We start from the raw sequence: 19,295 nt of genomic DNA on the forward strand, positions 1-19,295 counted from the left end.
GTGTGTATGGGAGGCCTGAAGGTGACTTGCAGCATCCATTTCCTCCTTCACAGGCACACTCATTGTTAAAGAATTTACAAAAGCCACAGTATTTTGTCACACATCTATTCCTCAGGGCCTAGACAGTGTTTTGTATGTGCACAGATGCATCAACCTTACTGTGTTTTCCGTGTCCCGGACACTGCACAGACAGATGAATGAAGGGGCTGCAGAGGATGACGAGTATTTATGATATCTTTCTGTGGCCAGGATGAAAAATAAAGGCAAAGGTTGGAGAGAAAGACAGGTTGTAAGAGAGAAAGGGAGAGGAATATTATTATTATGGGATAGGTGTCCGTCACGCAACATCAGCACCCTGACACACATACCCTCTTCTGGTGCTGGTTTCACTTCCTCAGGCCCTAGCTTGTTATTTGCAAAGCAACAACAGTAACATTTAAATACCGGGAGAGAAAGAGAGGAAGAAGAAATGGAATGCTTGTGGAGGATGCTTGTTATTTTCACTCATGAGTACACACAATTCACACTCTTGCACAGAAGCAAATAAGTTCTCTCAACCACATATAGACTGGTGAAACAACTGGCTTATATGTGGACTGATACAATGGGTTTCATCGCTCCAGACAGATGCCCACTCACAGACTCATCGGAATTTGTAACTGTATGATTAGTATGCAACTGTTGGAGTCATAAACTAATTTCAAGTGAGACGAATGCTTGACATGTCGAAAGAAATATAGTGTTGCATTTTAAATGTGCTTATAAAAGTCATTATATGCCAGAGCGTCAAAATGGTAGATGAATAAGACAGCCTTCAGTCAGCGGTGTAATTTTATTCAAAATTCTAATTGTATTCCAATCAGTTTAACAGTTTGGCTCTACAGCATATAAAACTGTAGCAATAAATTGGATGCATTAAAATCATAATAAATATTTAATCAGCACTAATGTATTTTACACAATCACATCTCAGTGCTGTGATATTTTCTTGTGTCATTCTGTCAATTTGTTAAAAAGCTTCTATTAAATTTAACAGCAGTTTTCATTTTTGAAAATTTCCTGTGTGACTCATAAACAGCCATTAGATTTTAATGATTAAATACTTTTTTTGATAAGCAGCAATCACTTGAAGTAAAAAGGGGACATTCAGAAGCAGACACAAATTCAGTGGAAATAGTTGTTATTTTAACATAAATGCCTAAATAAATTGAAAAATTACAAAAACAAAATACCATACTTTTTTACGGGAGAGAATAACTGTTTTTTACATATGTGGTAAGGATTAATATTAGGTGTATATTTTACTGTCAAACGTAGTCAGATGTCAATAGTACATGAAAGTGTGAGCTGTACAATGTAAAAGCATCACATATCTTAGAAACATATTGGTTGTAGTCAAATGACATTTTTAGACCTAAAATGCCATTTGCTCAGTTTCATGCTGGGTACAGAGTTGAACCAAACCAGAGCCATGTGTTGTACAATGGGCAAATCCTTCAAAAAACAAGTAAATAGTATATATGACAAGTGACGGCTCCATACTTGTATAAAGTGCTTTCAGCTTCTATGGTGATTCTGTATCCTGTTAGAACACTAACGATGCTAGTGAGAATGAGAAGAAAAACAAAGACAAAACAGTTGGTGACTCCAGAAAGCAACGTGAGGCCGGAAACTGTATTCTAACGTTGTGCTTTCAGCTTAGTCGGGATCAGTTTATTAGCATGAGGCAAGCTTAGCAAGCCTTCTGTTTGTTGCAGTGCTTTGCAAAAGATACAGCCAGACGCTTCACTTTTTATTTAGGATTTTAAACAATACATCAGTACTGTGTATTGCGTAATTGTGAAGTTGAAGGAGGCTGATTGATGCTTGCCCCACCCCATCAACATCTACACTTGTTTTTAATGCCATGTCTTTACAGAACAGCTTCTGTGAACATCAGTTTTTAAATCTTGCCACAAAATCCTAGTTGGCATTAGGTCTGAACTATGACTGGGCCATCCTAACACATGAATAGGATTTGATCTGAACCATTCCATTGTAGTTCTGGCTGTCTGTTTAGATTCGATGTCTGTGCCACAATGTCTAGTCTTTCACAGCCTGTAACAGGTTTCCTACCAGAATTGCCCTGTTTGGCTTTAATTATTTTGCCAAGTTTCTGTCATTCTTGAACAAAGGCATCCTCTCAGCATGATGCCACCGCCATCATGCTTCACTATGTGGGGATGTGCAATGTTATTTTTCCACTCCACACAGTTTTTTTATGTAGGTCAACAATTCAGTGTTGGTCTTATCTGATCATAGTACATTCTTCTAACATATTTGCTGGTTCCCCTACATGGCTTGTGCTAACTTTAAATGGGGCTTATTATGAATTTCTTCAACAATTACTTTCTCCCATAAAGTCATGGTTTGTGGAGTACGTGACTGATAGTTGTCTTGTTGACAGATCTTGTTTTCCACTATCAGCTGTGGATCTCTGCAGCTCCTCCAGAATTACCATGGGTCTTCACAAATCATCTAGATTTATACTAAAGTTCATTCACACAAGTGTTTTCAATTTAATGACTATGTAACTTCTGAAGGCAGTTGGTTGCACTGAATTTTATTTAGGGGTATCAGATTAAAGAGTACTGCATGCCACATTTGATTTTTATTTGTAAAGAATTAAGTAAGCACTACTTTATGTTGATGAGTCACATACAATTCAAATAAAATCCAAGTGTTGTTAAAAAAATACGCCTGTTTCTCTGATGAACACTTGACAGCCAGAGTTCCAGAACAACACCATGCATACTTAGTCTGATCTCACTTTATATTCTATTGTAAAGTCAATTGTGTATATATGTACATTTAAAAAAGATATTCTTTATTATTGGGAGCAAAGTGTACCGCAGTCAAATTCCTTGTTTGTCTGTACAAATCTGGCAATAAAGCTGATTCTGATTCTGATTTGGATGTAAAAAAGTTTAAAGAAGATTTTTCAGTGGTGGAACGTAATTTAAATAAGGAATCATAATTAATTACTAGCGAATAATCACATATTTGATCAAATACCAATATTTGACATAATAAGAAAAAGTTTTTTTAATTACAGTAAATTTTGGTTAATGACTGAATCAATAAATAGACGTAAAATTTGGATTATGATGAATTTCTACCACGATTTAAATGGTAGATGGACTTAATTTATTTGGTAGTATATAAGTAGTATATGTTTTGAGAAGTACGTTTTGGTATAATATTTAGATTTTATTTTATTAAAGTGTTTATCTTTACAGCCTGTGTGTAAAAAGCACCTGATCTGACATTTTTTATGTTATCTTGTTGCATTGTTGCATTTCTCCAAATTTTTCTTATATAAACCACAAGAACTGGAATCTATGTCAAAATCTGTTTGTACATTTTTAAAAGGATGCCTTCTAATATATAGATAACCCTTTGCTTTCTCCTCTCACCCCGCTCCATCACAGAGGTCCAAGATAGCCGTTTACGAGAAGATGTGGTCTTACATGAAATCTGCCGAACCATCTGTCTTCACCAAAACCACGGCAGAGGGTGTGGCAAGAGTGCGCAAATCCAAGGGGAAGTACGCCTTTCTCTTGGAGTCCACTATGAACGAATACACGGAGCAGCGAAAGCCTTGTGACACTATGAAAGTGGGAGGAAATCTGGACTCCAAAGGATATGGCATTGCCACACCGAAAGGCTCACAGTTAAGGTGGGTGGAATAGTGTAACAATAGGAAACAGTAGCAACGCTGAGACTGTACTATTGCTGCGATATTCCACCTACCCTGCTGTGCCTTTTATCCCAAACATAGATTGGACTGTCACTGCTGTCAGGTGGCAGTTTTTTAACATATAAATTTGAAGAATTGGATCATCAATCTTTTTTTTTTTCACAGAAGCCAACTACAATGATTTTAAGTTAACTAACTTAATGCAGCAGTTTTACTTGGCAGCAGTGACAAATAAATGTTTCAAAAGTAAAAATTATTCTTGTCATCATGCTTTCTCATTTGCTTTAATTTTTCTTTCTTTCTTGTTTTCCTTTTTTGTATTGTGTTTATTTGTTTCTGTCACTGTTTTTGCTAAACCCATCCTTTTCTGCCAACTCTCTTTTGATTTAGGGCATGCCACCTTCATTTCTTTGTCCGTGTCAGTTATCCATACGTCTCATTTGTGGTTCTTACCTCTGTTGCACTGTCAACCACTCCTCTTTTTTTCCATAGGGCCAACTTCCAGGTAACTTTGTCCATTTGTCTGCTGTCTTCAGTGTGTTTTTCCATGATGATGATGATCATGATGATGATAATGATTAGAATAAGTATACATGTTTTTACAGAAATTTGCCATGAGGAGGGGTGGAATCTCAGACTTTTGACACTTTCTCCAGAGCCACAAGGGGGGAATTTATAGACAATCAGGAACTATAAAACTGAGGGGCCCAGTCAATGGGGGGACTAGTTAGCAAAACTAACAAGGCTCCAGTATTAACAAGAACAAAGTCACAAATGAAAAGGAGTATAGTATTTATTTCTTGATGACATTCGTTGGTAAATTTTTGAAGAATGCCAAATGAGCACCTCAAATAACACAGTACGTATATATCAATGTATCCATAAAAGTTTGATTAAAATCAAAATACATTTAAGATAGAGGAAATGAATGAGAAAGCAACTGGGTATAGCTAAAGTTGGTCATTTTGTTTTGGCTTTATACCCCTTTTAGTCCCTTGCTCTTCCGACTTGTCAACCCGATAAGAGCCAACCAAGGATTTTATGTCAGTGTGTTAGATTTATGATTATTGATTAATTAATCTTTATCAATAATTATAATTGAAAATCATAATTTGACAAAATTTATTTCTTAACCAAAATCCTCATTTATGACCAGAGATGTCACTGTTTAATCAACCATTTCTGCCGAAACGTGTGGAACTTCAACCTTATCTTGACTGACAAATCACCCTTGCACAAAATAAACACAACGCCTTCGGTTTATCTATGTGAACATTTATTAAATCACAGCCCTGATACAATCCGCTCTTCTGATTTAACAATCTTCACCTACTCAAACATGCAAAGTTCTACACAGAAGGAGTAAAATATCTAACTAAACAAAATAAAGCAAAACAGCAGTGGGAGTGTATGGGGTCAAACCAGCAGTTATGGCAAAAATGATAATATGACAAAAGGGGTGTGGTGGTGAGTGGAGGTGGGGGCGCAGCTCAAACTGTAACTCAGTTATACTCAGTCATAAAACATCCCCCAACGCTGGGCGAGGTGAGCAGACAAAGGGTTATAAAATGTTTGGCGGCAAGCTAGTAAGCAGTAAGGTTGAAGACAAAGAAAATGGTGAATTTCACCATGAGGTTATTATAACAGTCCAGTTACACAGCGCACCTGCGCACAGGTGTTTGCACGGTAAAGACACACTTGCGAGACACGGCGGTCTCCGAAAGTACCAGCGAGTTTCAAAACCATGGTGTGCATATACAATTCCCAACACATTAGACTCTAAATGGCAACTCTAATCGCACTAAAAATCTCCTCTACCCTGCCCGGCTATTCCTAATAAAGAAGTTAAAAAAATAATAATAAAAGGATGTGTTTTACTTTGTTGAAGCCTTCCTTCTGAGCGGAGTTGAGAGAGGGAGGGGTAGAAGTTGAAAGTTAATGTGCGTCCACTGTTAACTTCAGGAAAAGCGGTCAATCTTCGTCCTCTGGCCTCCTTGGCGAAAGGGAAAAATATGATCTGACCGTAACAGTCGACTAGAACAGAAAACAAGGTGGCGATTCGTCTCCTTGAAACTCCGTGGTTTTTTTAGTTACGTGTTAAGCTCACGTCTTCAATTGGCAAAGTGAAATTTCTCGCCTTCTCATTCCAGAAACCTCAGTTATGAATTTTTCGTTGGCCAACGAAGGAGAATAAATGAAATCCACTCGGGACTCTTCTCCTGATGATGCTTCAGATGTTGGTAACCGCATCACGGTCTCCAGCTGAAGGCAAATGGTGGGTCGTCTCATCCTCTGTTATATAGTTGACGGTAGCCTCAGGGCTGCAACGCCCCTGTCTTATCAGCCGCTGGGTTTTGTAGGACAGACTATCCTGCGGTACAAAATGGCCGATGACGTTGGAAAGGCATAGTGGCGTCCAACAACGTGCAAATGTTCCAATATTCAGCAAACAAGTGGTCCAACAAGTGTGACAGCAATGAATCTAAATTCCTCACCAAAATTCATTTTTCAGCCAAGTTTAGTAATTGTCCCTAATCTACTCACAGTCTACTGTAAGAAAATGTATCAGCAAAATATCACTTAGACTTGTTTTAGTTCAGGGGCCTTTATTTGTAATATTTCATAAACCAACTGACCCAAAAGGAATAAATGTGAATAGTAATGCAAATGTAGTAAAATTATACATGACATTTTGGCATTTTAATGAATTTCCATCTCCGTAATTACAAAAACATGCAGGTACAAAATGGAGGTACTGAAGGGGCGAATTGACTGGGAGACCTCAAAAATAATACTTGTTTGTCTAGTTCTGTCAGAACATCACTAAAATAATGCTGCCCTTGGTACAATAGTTGATTTTATAAATAACCCCAGCAGTCTTTACAATATGAAAAAGAAGAGAACTGAACACATCCATACAATGCATAGAGACCCACTTCTGTCCTCAGAGGAGCAACTCACTATGTCACTAACAACTATGTCAAATATAAATTGAAATGTCAGTCAGCAGAAAGTTGGTGGTTAATTGTTACTTCATTTTCAGTTTCTGCATTCTACACAATGATAAATATATTTACAATGTGGTTCTACAGAGGGTTTTTAAAATCCAAAGCCTTGTTTACAATTGGGCTATTTTCTTTATTTAAGTATGGTAGGCATCTAAAACGTGTCTTGTATTTTAAGACTAAATTAACCCATCAAAGACAATGTTGCATTTAATTAAGGTTGCCACTAATAATACTAAATGCAAAAAAAACAATGCGGAAAATTGAGCTAACCGGCTACACATTGTGCAATGCTAGTGCCATGATATATAACCATATTCAGTACATGAAATAACCAATTATGCATGAATTACCACTAGGTACAATTTCCAGAAGCCTTAGTTAAATCATAACAAACATATAGCATTTTACTGTAACAAAGACGTATTGAACTTTATTATTTATGGCCCTATTTAGACCTGGCCTTACCTCCAGTCCTAACCACTGCAGAAACATGTGGAGCGCTTTAAAGGTTACTGACCACATGGCAATAAAATCTGACCTGAAAGACCTGATTTCTGTTAACCACTCTACATGCAAGAAAACAGATACTCTTTGTGTGCTTTCCACAATACCATCATCGGGGCTACTGATGTAAAATCACTAATAAATTCAGTTTGCTGCACTCCATTGTAATTTTGATATTAACACATTTCAGATCCACCTGTGGTAGATAATACAACTACAAAACTTCTGGCGAGCTTCACTTTATAGCAAAACAGACACCATATGGGGAAATTAAAGGAGCATAAATGACTTTTGAGTTCGCAGAGCTCAGTGTGAGCATCAAGACACGAAAGACTTTATAAAACCTCTATAAAAGCCCACTGCAATAAAACACCTTAGAGCTTCCTGTCAGCCAGAAGGCATCTACACAGTTTTGCAGAGCACACAGGGTTTAGTACTGTGTAAAGTAGTGTGAATAGCTGGAAGGCTAATTCTTTTTATGTGATTGAAATGGAGTAGGTTTTGATACAGTGACTCCCAGTGGGTGGGGTCACTTCTAAAGACAATCAAAACGAACATTGCACTGCACTGCAGAGAAAACCCACCCTTACCAAACCTGTTGCCCAATATACTGCTAAGGAAGCCTTGAAAAAGTCATTTTTCTTTAAATGCACTAAGATTCCATGAAAAGGACTTGTTACGTCTTTTGGTGTTTGTCTCTATCAGCTTTGCACATCTAGAAACAAAGATTGTTGACAAAGATTTTGGACAATTTCCTTTGCAAAATAGCTGTAGGTCAGAGAGCATCTATGAACATCAGTTTTCAATTGATGATTCAATTTACTTAAAACAGAATATGGCAAGACCTTAGTAAAGTTAAAAAAAACTCAGAAATATCAGGAAACAAACATCAAAAAGAAAACAAACAACATAAAGAAAACCACAACACTAACAGCAGTGGATAGTGACACTCTTCTGCTCAAGATAAGAATATTAAGTCAGTGGCTAGTCCTTCACTGTGTCTCAGGACACATCGCTTCCAGGCTTTCAAACTAATGCTGATAAATGGTCTCAGAAGGTGGCCGCAGACATGAACCCATTCAAACCAGTGGGGTTTGAATAGGTTCACATCCGCGTTCAGCACCTGCCGGGCATGATCCGATCACCCAGGACAGATGTTAGTGGCAGAGCTGAATGTGGCCTGTGATGTCCTGGAATCACTATTTGCCCATGTTTATCTTTTATAGCTTTTTACATGGTAAAAGAAAAGAGAAGTATTGTTTAATATTTTCATGTGTGAGTACAGTAACAAAAAATTAAATAAGTATTTATTTTAACTATCATTGTCTGCTTTTTGTAGTTCAACTGAAAAAGGTGATCATGACTTTTGACCCGTTGGTTTTCATGATTTTGAGTGTGAAAAATAATCTTAGATGTTCAGGTTCAGTCCTTTTTTTAAATCCATATCTAAATCCCATCTGGTAATTCTTCACACATTGGGTGGTTTGTCTAATATATGTTTTTAGGTTTGCATGTGTTTGTTAAAAAATCTTTGCTTTTAAGACATGTAATTTCATTGGTCTGAAATCTACAAAGTGAAAGGTTTAAGCCAAAACATAAGATTGGAATAATTGATTAAATTTGACCAACTGCTCTCTCTTCTGCTCTTCCATCTATTTGTATCATTATCACAGATGTGCTCTGTAAAATGCAAAAACATAAACACTACAACACTCTCAAGTCCTGTACTATAACTCCCCCCCCCCCACCCCCAAAAAACAAAAAAAAAAACTTTTGGTGCAAGGTCTTTTACGACCCCAGTCTACCTGCAGTTCAAGTTCTATTAAATTAATAGTTTTCCATTTATCCAGGGAAAGTGAATGACAACATGTGGATATGTTACTGTTTAAACCCCCTTATAATGTCTAAAACAATCCACGGTTGTCTCTGGTTTCTGTCAGTTGATAGGTAGCACTGTCTTCGGGTCATGTGGCGGTGAGTGTGCATGAGTTTGAGCCTTCCTCTCCTCCTGGTGGACTATTGACAGGACTGAGCTGACTTTAAGATGTTGATGATAGGCATGGATGCTTTTCTAATTATGTCAGTGGAGAAATTCTGCTTTCTTAACTATAACTGCTGTTATATGACTATTAATGAGTAACTGTATTGTTTTTTGCTGATCATCAGATATGTTTGAATTGTTTTCATCCATACCCCCTATGTTGAGATGTCACGGCTTGTAGATAAGATCCCCCAAAGAACACTGTCTCTCTCTGAAGCTCTTCTGTACCATTCATGATGACTTTTTTGTTTATTCAACAACTTCTCAGTTCCAGCATAGATTGATGTTGAACTGGATCATCAAATTCTGAGAAAAGGTGTCAGGTGTACAGTCACATCAGCACACTGAGAAACATGTAGGCTGGCACTTTGGTAGAGATCTCAATAAATGACTAGAATCACAAAATCACTGGTAATGGTGTTTGTAGAAGATAAAAGAAAGAAACACATTTGATAGGCATATTTCATAAGGAGAGCAATAATAGAACAAAAGATCGCACTGATGTAGATAATGTCTCTCAAAAGTATCCACATCCCCGTTAAAATGACCACAAATCTATTAGAAGGAAAATGTAAAAAGTAAAGAAGCTGCAGTAACATGTTTGCATAATGGTAAACACCCTTAAATAAATAATCTGTTGAAGCACATTTTAATTCAATTTCAGCATTTTGCATCATTAGTAGGACTCTGTTAGCACCCCCTCATAGAAAACTGACAATAGTTGCCCACTTTCTTGTGAAAGTTCTCCATACCTATCAGAGTATGAGCCCTCCTTAGGTGAGCCCCATGGATTTTCTCTTGAATTTATTTTGGAGTCTGGCTTGGCCTTTCCAAATCTTTAGTGTTAGGTTTAAGATAATTTTTATCCCAGAAACCCATTCCCGTTAATGTGGAAATACGCTTGGACTCACTGATCACAGGTTTAAAAAAAAAAAAGCTCTGAACCAAAAGTTCAAGTTTGGTTTCATCAGACCCTAAATCATTCTTCCATAAAGCTTTGGCGAGATTTTAGAGTGGCTTGAATTTCTGTATGTGACAGAAATTCCCCACAGCTCCTGTGGTGTTACTGTTAGGTTTTTGGCAACCTCCCTGACTAGTTTCTTTCTGGTCTTTGCATCGATTTTGGAGAAATGTCCAGTTTGCTAATGCTCCATCTACTGTATTGTAACTACTTGTGCGTTGGTGTTATATTATTCTGTGGATCTTTTATATCCTTCCTCAGACTGATAGATTTTTACAATGAGATCCTTTTAGCCTAAGGATGCAATTGTGCGAATAACATATGCATCCCACTCGGTCAGAGGAACTGTATTTCAGTTTAACCAGATTAACTGTAAATGATGCATACTAAAACAAAAGGTGCTAAGTATTTGTGTAAAAGTGTGCACATTTATGCAACCTAAAATGGAAAAATTTCCTATAATACTTCTTTCTTTTTCATTTTTTTACCTGAATTGTATGGAATATGTGGCAAAGTTTGGAAGTGATTTAGCAAAGTCTCTTTTTTTAAATTAGGAAAACTGGTATTTTAACAAGGGGTGTGAACATTTTTGTAAGACACTGAAAATGTCATGGATGGAATAAATTTGCACAAATGTTTACTTCTTTAAGCCACTTTTGTTATAGAGCTTAACAACCACTGCACACATACACAATACTTAACACATACATAATTCTAGGATGATTTCGTTTACAAGACACAAAATTCCTTTGCATACATTACAGGAATGTCAGATATTTAGCCATGTCTCTGTGGATTTAGTTTGAAGGTCAGTTGGCTCGGTACTGTGAAAATGACTGCTGCAGTTGTCATCTGTGCAGCTCAGCAGAGAAACTGAGCAACAGGAGTGGACAAGAGCACCATCAGCAGGCTGCAGAGATACGGTTACCAGTTAACTCATACACCCTGGAACACTTGATTCAACCTCTGATCAGTGCATGCTGTCAAACGATTACAGAAGAGATAGAAAAAGACCAAAAAAAAAGAAGAACCTGCAAAACTGTATAAAATAGTAGACCATGGGTTAAAGAACTCCAACAGTAGGAGACAGAGTTTTTTGGGGTGCATCTCTCCCCACTAGCTCACCTTTGTGTCTTTTGTCTCTCTTAATTTATCCTTCCCATACGTCCTCTCCTCGACTTCTTTTTTTCCTTCTCCTCCTGGCTGTGGTTTCCATCCATCTTGTCTGTTTGTCCCTCCATCCTCTGCTCTGACCAAACTATGTTATTTGTCCCTCCTTTTTTACTTAAAGAAATGCGGTCAACCTGGCCGTGCTAAAACTCAACGAGCAGGGCCTGTTGGACAAATTGAAAAACAAGTGGTGGTATGACAAAGGAGAATGTGGCAGCGGGGGAGGGGATTCCAAGGTTAGCCCTCTCTGTCTGCCCCACCTGCCCCTCCCCAACTACCCGATGACAGGGGCCGCTCACAAGCTACAGCAGCTTGCGATGGCCCCTGTCCTTGGAGAGTGTAACACATGCATCTGCCCCAGCAAAGAGTTTATGGATCATACAGGGAGAGAAAAAGCGAAAGGCTGAACCCTAACATACCCAACACCTTCAGAGATCAACAATTTTTGGTTACAAAATGCAGTGTAAGGAATCCCTTGTTTCAGGAGGATTTCAAGAAGCTTTTTTTGAAGGAATAAATTGGTTTTACAAAATCCCAAAAGGCAGGAATTCAACAAGTAATGTATTAATCATCAGGAAACATATTTTACATTTAACCAACATTAAACATTTTTAATTGAACCATTGACTTCCTTAACATCTTCTAAAATCTGAAGCAGTGGAAAGTAATCACAAAAGATCTGAAAAATGGATATAAGTACAAAAAAAGAGAGTGATTACTGTGAAGACAGGAATATTTCCACCCTAATGGCAGCTCTGGGAATAGGAGAGAGAAAAATGAATGAATGATGTGAGGACTTCAAATTCAACATTTGTGCATTCCTTAGCTGTAGATGTGTTGCAATGCAAGAAGATTTGAACATGACTAGTTTCAATATAATTCCCAGAAGTTAGACTGTATGCTGATACTGTGGCGTAAACATGCTTTTGTCAGGCGATTTTTTTCTGTCCTTTAGGATATTCCTTCATTTATTCTGCAGCTGAAGATGAAGGCAGCACAATGAGTTTTCTGTTTATTGAAAAAGCAAATCATTTCACATTTAGTTTGATGGGGATGATAGTAAAAATAATGAAGTAAGAAAATATTTGGAAACTTGTAATTACAGATTTCTCAGTCGCTGAAGAAGTCAACTCTATAAAGCTCCTTTTAAAATTATAGCAGTAATAATTCAAACTAAGCTGTGTATTAAACTATTTGAAGCTAAATACTGATTCTTCATACTGAGGACAACGTTCACCATGGTTTCTTGTTGGTAGCATATAATGAAACCAATTTATGCATTTCATGCCATAATTTCTGTAATTGTATCCCAGTGTAAGATTGATGTCATGTAACCCAATGGTTTTCCTATGCCTTCATTTTCCCCATCTCCCCAAAACAACATGTCACTGTGACACCGCTTAAATATATTTCTATTTAGTTTAGTTTATTAAATAATTATGAACATGGTGCATCACCAGTTAAATGGACATTATGAAGGCACACAAAAGTAATTTAGATTAATAAATTTGGAAATGCACCTGTTGGGTGCCAGTCTAATCTATTAACAAAAGATGTTGTATTATTTTGCTTAATATGTGAAAGCTTTCTTGGCAAAGCCTGAATTAACTGAGACACAGTTCAGGAAAAAACTGGAGAAATGTTTGGAGTTAACCTGCAAACAAATTGTATTTTCTTTATTTTGTGGTACTATTTCACAGTACGCAGACAGGAAATGGGCAACTTTAACATTACATGCAACAAAAATATATGCAAAGAACTTCAGTGACTTATTAAAAACATCCTATTAAAAAAGGATTTAAATCCTGAGTTCATGAAGTCCTAAGTTTCATACCTGAAGCTGGAAAACTGGAACTTTCTCTCTCAGTAGCAGCATAGCGCTAGCCTGATGCTAATAATCCTGTCTTGATAGTATCTTCCTCTGGTTCATTGTGGCATCAGCAGGGGCAGATTGAATGTGTTACCATGAGTGACAAAGGTGGGTCCCACTCATATGTCTGTAGCTCGACTTAGCTCCTCGTAACCCCCCCAGCCCCTCCTAAAACGAGCTTACACACATGTACTCAGTGGGATCCATGCTAGGTCACTTCTGTAAGTCAAAGTTTTCTATGTTACTTGAGATGTGCAATGCAAATGTGAAATATCATAATAACATAAAATAACATGACCTATGATGTTATTTATGTTATTTTTACACGCAAAGAACCCCGGTAAACCTTGCAGTTTTGAAACTGAGCGAAGCAGGCGTCTTAGACAAACTGAAAAACAAATGGTGGTATGACAAGGGAGAGTGTGGACCCAAGGACTCTGGAAGTAAGGTCAGTTTCACGCTGCTGTGGCCAGCAGAACCTTAGCCTGAAACCCATCTTGAATAAGCTTCAGATTACTGCAACTACTGCCTTAGAAGTAGCTTTTTCAAAACTGTCTTGATTAGCCCAAAATAAATTGTCAGCATGTTTGACATACAATGTAAAGGTCTATCTGGTGATTTCCTAAAGTGTGTGTTTTTTTACCAGATTAAATCAATGTTCTGGCTAACTCCAAACCAGAATAATGGCAAATACCAGTTTCTGTAGCAATCTGTGGCAATCCCATCTTCATTACAGTTTTAGTCGTATCAAAGATTCCCACCTTTCATAATTTCTGTTTATTCCTATGTCTTAAAACACATCCACTCCTAGAAATAGCTCTGATGTCTTATAGTTACTTTGCCTGGCTGTTATTCTTTCAATTTTGTCAGGCTGGAATAATTTTACATTAATTTTAGCCTTTCCTTTTGGGAAGATAAACTACTCAGCAATTTAACAGATAGAATATGAGGCTAAATGCCAATGTAGGTTTCTACTTACAGTATGTTCCAAAAATACCCCATAAAGTTCTTAACATTTTCTCAGTTTCATCCAGAGTTTTTGCAATAAATCAATATAAAGTAGCTTATATATGTGAAATCAACAAAAAATGATACATCTAAAATTTAATGACAATTGTGACGTACATTTGTATTCAGGCCCCTTTAGTCTGATACTCTTTAATAAAATTCAATGCCGTTGCATTCAGAAGTTACTCAATTAGTGAGACTTTATCTCTGGTGATTTTATTCCCAGTGTAAAGACCAAGGAACCCACCTAACAGATCAGAGATAACAGATCCGTTATAAAACAAGAGCACTGTTCAACCTATCATCCGAAAATGGAAAGAGTGTAGCACAACTGCAAAAATACCAAGATATGGGTATCCATCTAAACTTACAGGTCAGGCAAGGAGAGCTCAGGAGGTGCTACAGAGATTGGGTTGGAGGATATGTCAACAGGAGAACAGTCCAAGTCAAGCGCTCCACAGTAATTTTTTTTAATTTGCCACAAATCATGTAGAGGACATAGCAAATAAATGAACGGTCAGTCTTCTGGTCAGATGAGAACATAACTGTTTTTTTTGTCTGCTTTTAACACATTATGAGTGGCAGTACAACAAAGTTGTACAACACCCTGAACGTATCATCCCCACGTTGGAGCAATTTTGGTTGGCAGAATAATACTATGAGCATACTTTTCTTCAGCAGTAACACTTGTCAACGTTTATGGAAAGATTGATGGAGCAATTCTAAATTGTCCTTGCAAGTCTGTTGCAATTAGAGACTTCAACAGACTTAGATGGAGTTTTTCAGCAGGATCTGCAGCCCTTAACATGCAGCCAGAGCTACAATGGAATGGCTTAGATCATAGGACAGTAACAACCTATTAAAAGTTTAGACCTAAATCCAATTAAAGATTTAGGTCTGTGGCCAGACCTGAAAATTAATGCACAAAGAAGCTCTCCATCCAATCTGACAGTTTGAGTTACTTTGCAAAGAACAATAGGCAAACATTTTAGTCTCTAAATGAGCAAGGCTGCTAAAGAAATATCCCCAAAGGACTTGCAGCTGTGATTGTAGCAAAGGTTGATTCTACCAGGTATTTGCTGATGGGGACTGAATACATACAGTATGTGCAACACACTTTCAAATAATTATAATTTTTTTATCAAAACTGCATTATTCTTCCACCTCACTACTTTGTGTTGATTTATCCTAATAAAATACATTGACGTTTGTGGTTATAACATGACAAATGTGGGGAGTTAAAAATGTATAAACACCTTTGCAATACACTGCAGGTAAAATAACTGTGATATAGCTACTAATGCAGCCAATGCCAGCATTCAAATTGCATGCACAGAAGTCTGACATTTGTCATAATATAAACAGAAAAGGCAACACATATCTAGAATAAAATGGAAAACATCCAGATTATAACTGAATGAATGGGCTTACATAAAATGTGTAATTCCTAATACATTTAAAGAATGACCTCTTAGGCACATACAAAAATAACTCTTTAAACCGAACTACAGCTAAAATATTTTTAATATCGAGTAAAAACTGATGAAACAGAAATGGCATTGAAGTCCAATATTATAATACCTGATCAGTATAGCTACAGAGGGTTTATAATTGGCCTATCTCCTCACATTAAAAATATTCTCATATGTTGTTTACTTCTTAGTATTTAAAACACTTACACAATCTAACCACACTATAAGGTGCTCAAAATTTTTCAGTAGGTTAACTGAAGCTTTGTAGTTTATTACTATGAAAACAAAGGATTTTCACTGATCTACACATAATGGGATTCTTACAAATCAATTAGGAAATCTGTGACAGTTTTATAGTTGTACTCATGTCATATATATGTTCTAAATGTGTTTCGTAGTGTTGTGGTGGCAGTAGTGAAACTTGTAACTAGTATTTTGTCATAATGTGATCAGTCCAAATACCACTGTAATGTTTTTTTTCAGTAGCATTGAAAAACTGTGATTAACAGAATATGTATTATTTGTTTGCTATCTCCATTTCCCATTGTCTAACGCACTGTTCCCTTATTCTCTCTGTTTTTCCCACGTCTCACCCCTACTTTGATCACTTTGTTCACTCTTCTTCTTCCTGTGCTCTTCTTTAATCTGTCTTTCCATTCTTCATCCTTTTCAACTTTCCATCTTCTTTCACTACTTTCTCCTCCATATCTTTTTTTCCAAACACCCTATTTCCAACATTGAACCTTCAACAACACCATCACCCTGGCTCCTCCCTCCTTCCCTCGCTTCTCCTTCCTGCAGGACAAGTCGTCCCAGGCTCTAAGCCTGTCCAACGTGGCAGGAGTCTTCTATATCCTCGTTGGCGGCCTAGGCCTGGCCATGCTGGTGGCTCTGGTCGAGTTCTGCTACAAGTCACGGGCCGAAGCCAAGCGCATGAAGGTGGACCTTAGCCCCCCCCACTGCCCCAGCCCCTCCCCCAGCACCCAGAATCTAGCCACTTATAGGGAGGGGTACAACGTGTACGGCTCCGAGGGGGTCAAGATATAGGGGTAGGATTTAGAGGCTCCCATACATAGGTGGGGTAATGGTGGTGTTGATCATGGTGGTAGTGCTGTAGAGTTTGTTTTGTGGAGGCTGTCACGCCACGTTCTTGATGTGGTGATGAGGATGTAGTCAAGCATTGTGGAACCAATGTACCTTTTTTGTGTTTTGGCTGTTTTTTGTTAGTTTTGTTTTGTTTATTTGTTTGTTTTTTATTATTAGCCGAACATTTTGGGGAATTTTTTTAATATTTGTTTTGGCTTTAAATTTGGTATGTGCTTCTTTTGTGACTGCAGTTAGATTTGTGTTTTCAAAACTTGGTTCCATCGTCTTTGGCTGCAAATGATGGGGATGATGGTGATGATGAGGAGGATGATGGTGATGGTGAAGCTCTTGGCTAATGAACCGACTGAGCACCTGCATTGTTATTTTAGTCAATTGCTAAAATTATTGGGATGAATCAGGGATGCACAACTCCAGTGATATAGATCACATACATTCATTTTGTAGAGCCAAAAATATTAATTTACTTGTCATTTTCTTTAAAAATATAACTCATTACTTATTATAAAATAGATTTATATTCACTCGTGCAAAAGAGAAGTAGTATTAAATCAATAGAGAAGGATATGACAGTTAAAATTACTACAGAATAATTTTGTTCTCATCAAAGACAAGTGTAGATGATTTCTACTTTAAATACTAAAGTGTTGGTATTTTATATTTCTATCTTAATCTCTTAATTCAAGCAACAAAAAGGATTAAATATTTGAAAAAGTAAATATGTAATAATAGTTGAAAGTATTATTTTTTCCTTGTTGAGCAGTCATAAAATTAGACCTTATTTTGGTATCTTACCAACCTGGGAGCATAACCTTGTTAGCAAGGTTCTCCTCATTAAAATTTGTGACTGCTTTCAGCTACAAATTAATTAGCCACAGTGTGGACAGCAATTATCATGGATTTGTTTTTGACTAGACCATGTTTGGATGAGCTCATAATGTGACTGGCATCTAATGAAGAAAACATTTATCATGATATTTAAACCTCTGTGGTTACCGAGAGTTTGTTTTGAAAATACCTTGACCTTTAAGTAATCCTTTTTGGCATTGCTGTGGAGGAAAGAAAAACACAAAGCCAACACTGACAATTAATTTAGGATAAGGCTTGTCATTTGACAGCTTGAGAAACCCCTTTGCAGCACAACTGATTTGATATTTTTTATACTATAATATATCAAATAAAAGCTCCTAAAGATTATATACTATAATTTTTGCAACTTGTCAATTGTATTGAGGCTTATTGTCAAACTAGTTACACTGATTTCCATTAACAAATTAAAGAAACAGTTTAAAAGGGTTGAAAGAAATAAAGCAAGCACAAGGGCAACCAAGAACGCTGGCAATAGTTGTAATGATGTTGCGTATAGAACACTGAACTTATACATCCATGCACGACACAATGTCTATCAAAAAATAAACAATCAGTGAATGCGTCTTTAACTCAAATATGAGTTCGTAAAGTGAAGATTTACATGGAGAATTGGAGACCTAAGACCTAACAAAACGATACCCTATGGAAGGATTGTAAATAGTTCTGTCATGAGTCCAGTCTGCCTGTAATTCACCACAGACACAAATGATTGCCTGAGAAAAAAAACTTTGAATGCTGACAGTTTTTGTTTTAAACAAACATAAATTCTACTCTAGTTCTGACCAGCATTCTTATGCGTGTACTGGCATTTGCAAGCATGTTCCTTCAAACCACTGTAGCACCAGAATCCTTTATATTAGTGAACTATGCATTGTTATGCAGATGTCACTTTTCTCCGTGTAGTTAGGGTTTTTTGTCTTGTGACATTTTACGTATCCTAATATAGCCTTCAATACATTGTTCCGGGGACACTGTCACACCTCACAAACTATATTAGCTGCTGGCAAAACATGGCTAAACATGTAGAAGGATAAATGGTGAAAGTGCAAATCAATATAAATGCCACTTAATTTACAATTAAGTGGCACACAGTTTGTACAGAGGATGCATAAAAAGTAAAAACCACGTTGATAGAAAGCATTTTCTTAGCTATTAAACTTTATGCTCACAAACTACAGCTGTGGTCACCTCAGTGGTCTGGCAGTTGATTCCCTGCTTGAGCTATCTGTTCCAGCCTGTTTAGTTCAGTGGAGCTCGTTGTAGTTTCCCACATCACTCAATGCTTTTTCAGTGTGCCAGTAAGCGGTCAGCATCCATTAAACATATTCCCATTAAAATGATACTGTTAATCAAGCTCTCCGTCCATCTCTTATGCACAACCATAGTCTATCAGACACTGTGATCCAGATAAAGTCATCATATATTTATGCTACATTCTGCACTTCCTGTTTTTAAAAGAGGCATATGTATACTTTTTGCTGTCAAAAAAGGTGCCTTTAAAATAAGTGATATGCTTTGGAAAAGCAATTGCATGGCTTATTATGATTT

At 37.1% G+C, this 19,295-nt stretch overlaps 1 protein-coding gene across 6 annotated transcripts in view; it reads left to right on the forward strand.

Moving 5' to 3' along the window:
* The window catches only part of gria4a (glutamate receptor, ionotropic, AMPA 4a), a 214,488-nt gene that overhangs the window by 182,596 nt on the left and 12,597 nt on the right, over nt 1-19,295 (forward strand). Inside the window, exons 15-18 of one of the 6 annotated variants that reach the window (XM_047390622.1) lie at nt 3,471-3,718; nt 11,545-11,659; nt 13,627-13,741; nt 16,575-16,708. In XM_047390622.1, coding sequence (XP_047246578.1) covers nt 3,471-3,718; nt 11,545-11,659; nt 13,627-13,704 — 441 coding nt within the window. In that variant the 3' untranslated portion in view covers nt 13,705-13,741; nt 16,575-16,708. Of the gene's footprint in view, nt 1-3,470; nt 3,719-11,544; nt 11,660-13,626; nt 13,742-16,574; nt 16,850-19,295 lie in introns of those variants that run through there. The other 5 variants (XM_047390617.1, XM_047390618.1, XM_047390619.1 and 2 more) reach the window with 5 other exon arrangements.

This window comes from Girardinichthys multiradiatus, chromosome 18, assembly GCF_021462225.1.
Source record: "Girardinichthys multiradiatus isolate DD_20200921_A chromosome 18, DD_fGirMul_XY1, whole genome shotgun sequence".
Classification (NCBI taxonomy): Eukaryota; Metazoa; Chordata; class Actinopteri; order Cyprinodontiformes; family Goodeidae; genus Girardinichthys; species Girardinichthys multiradiatus.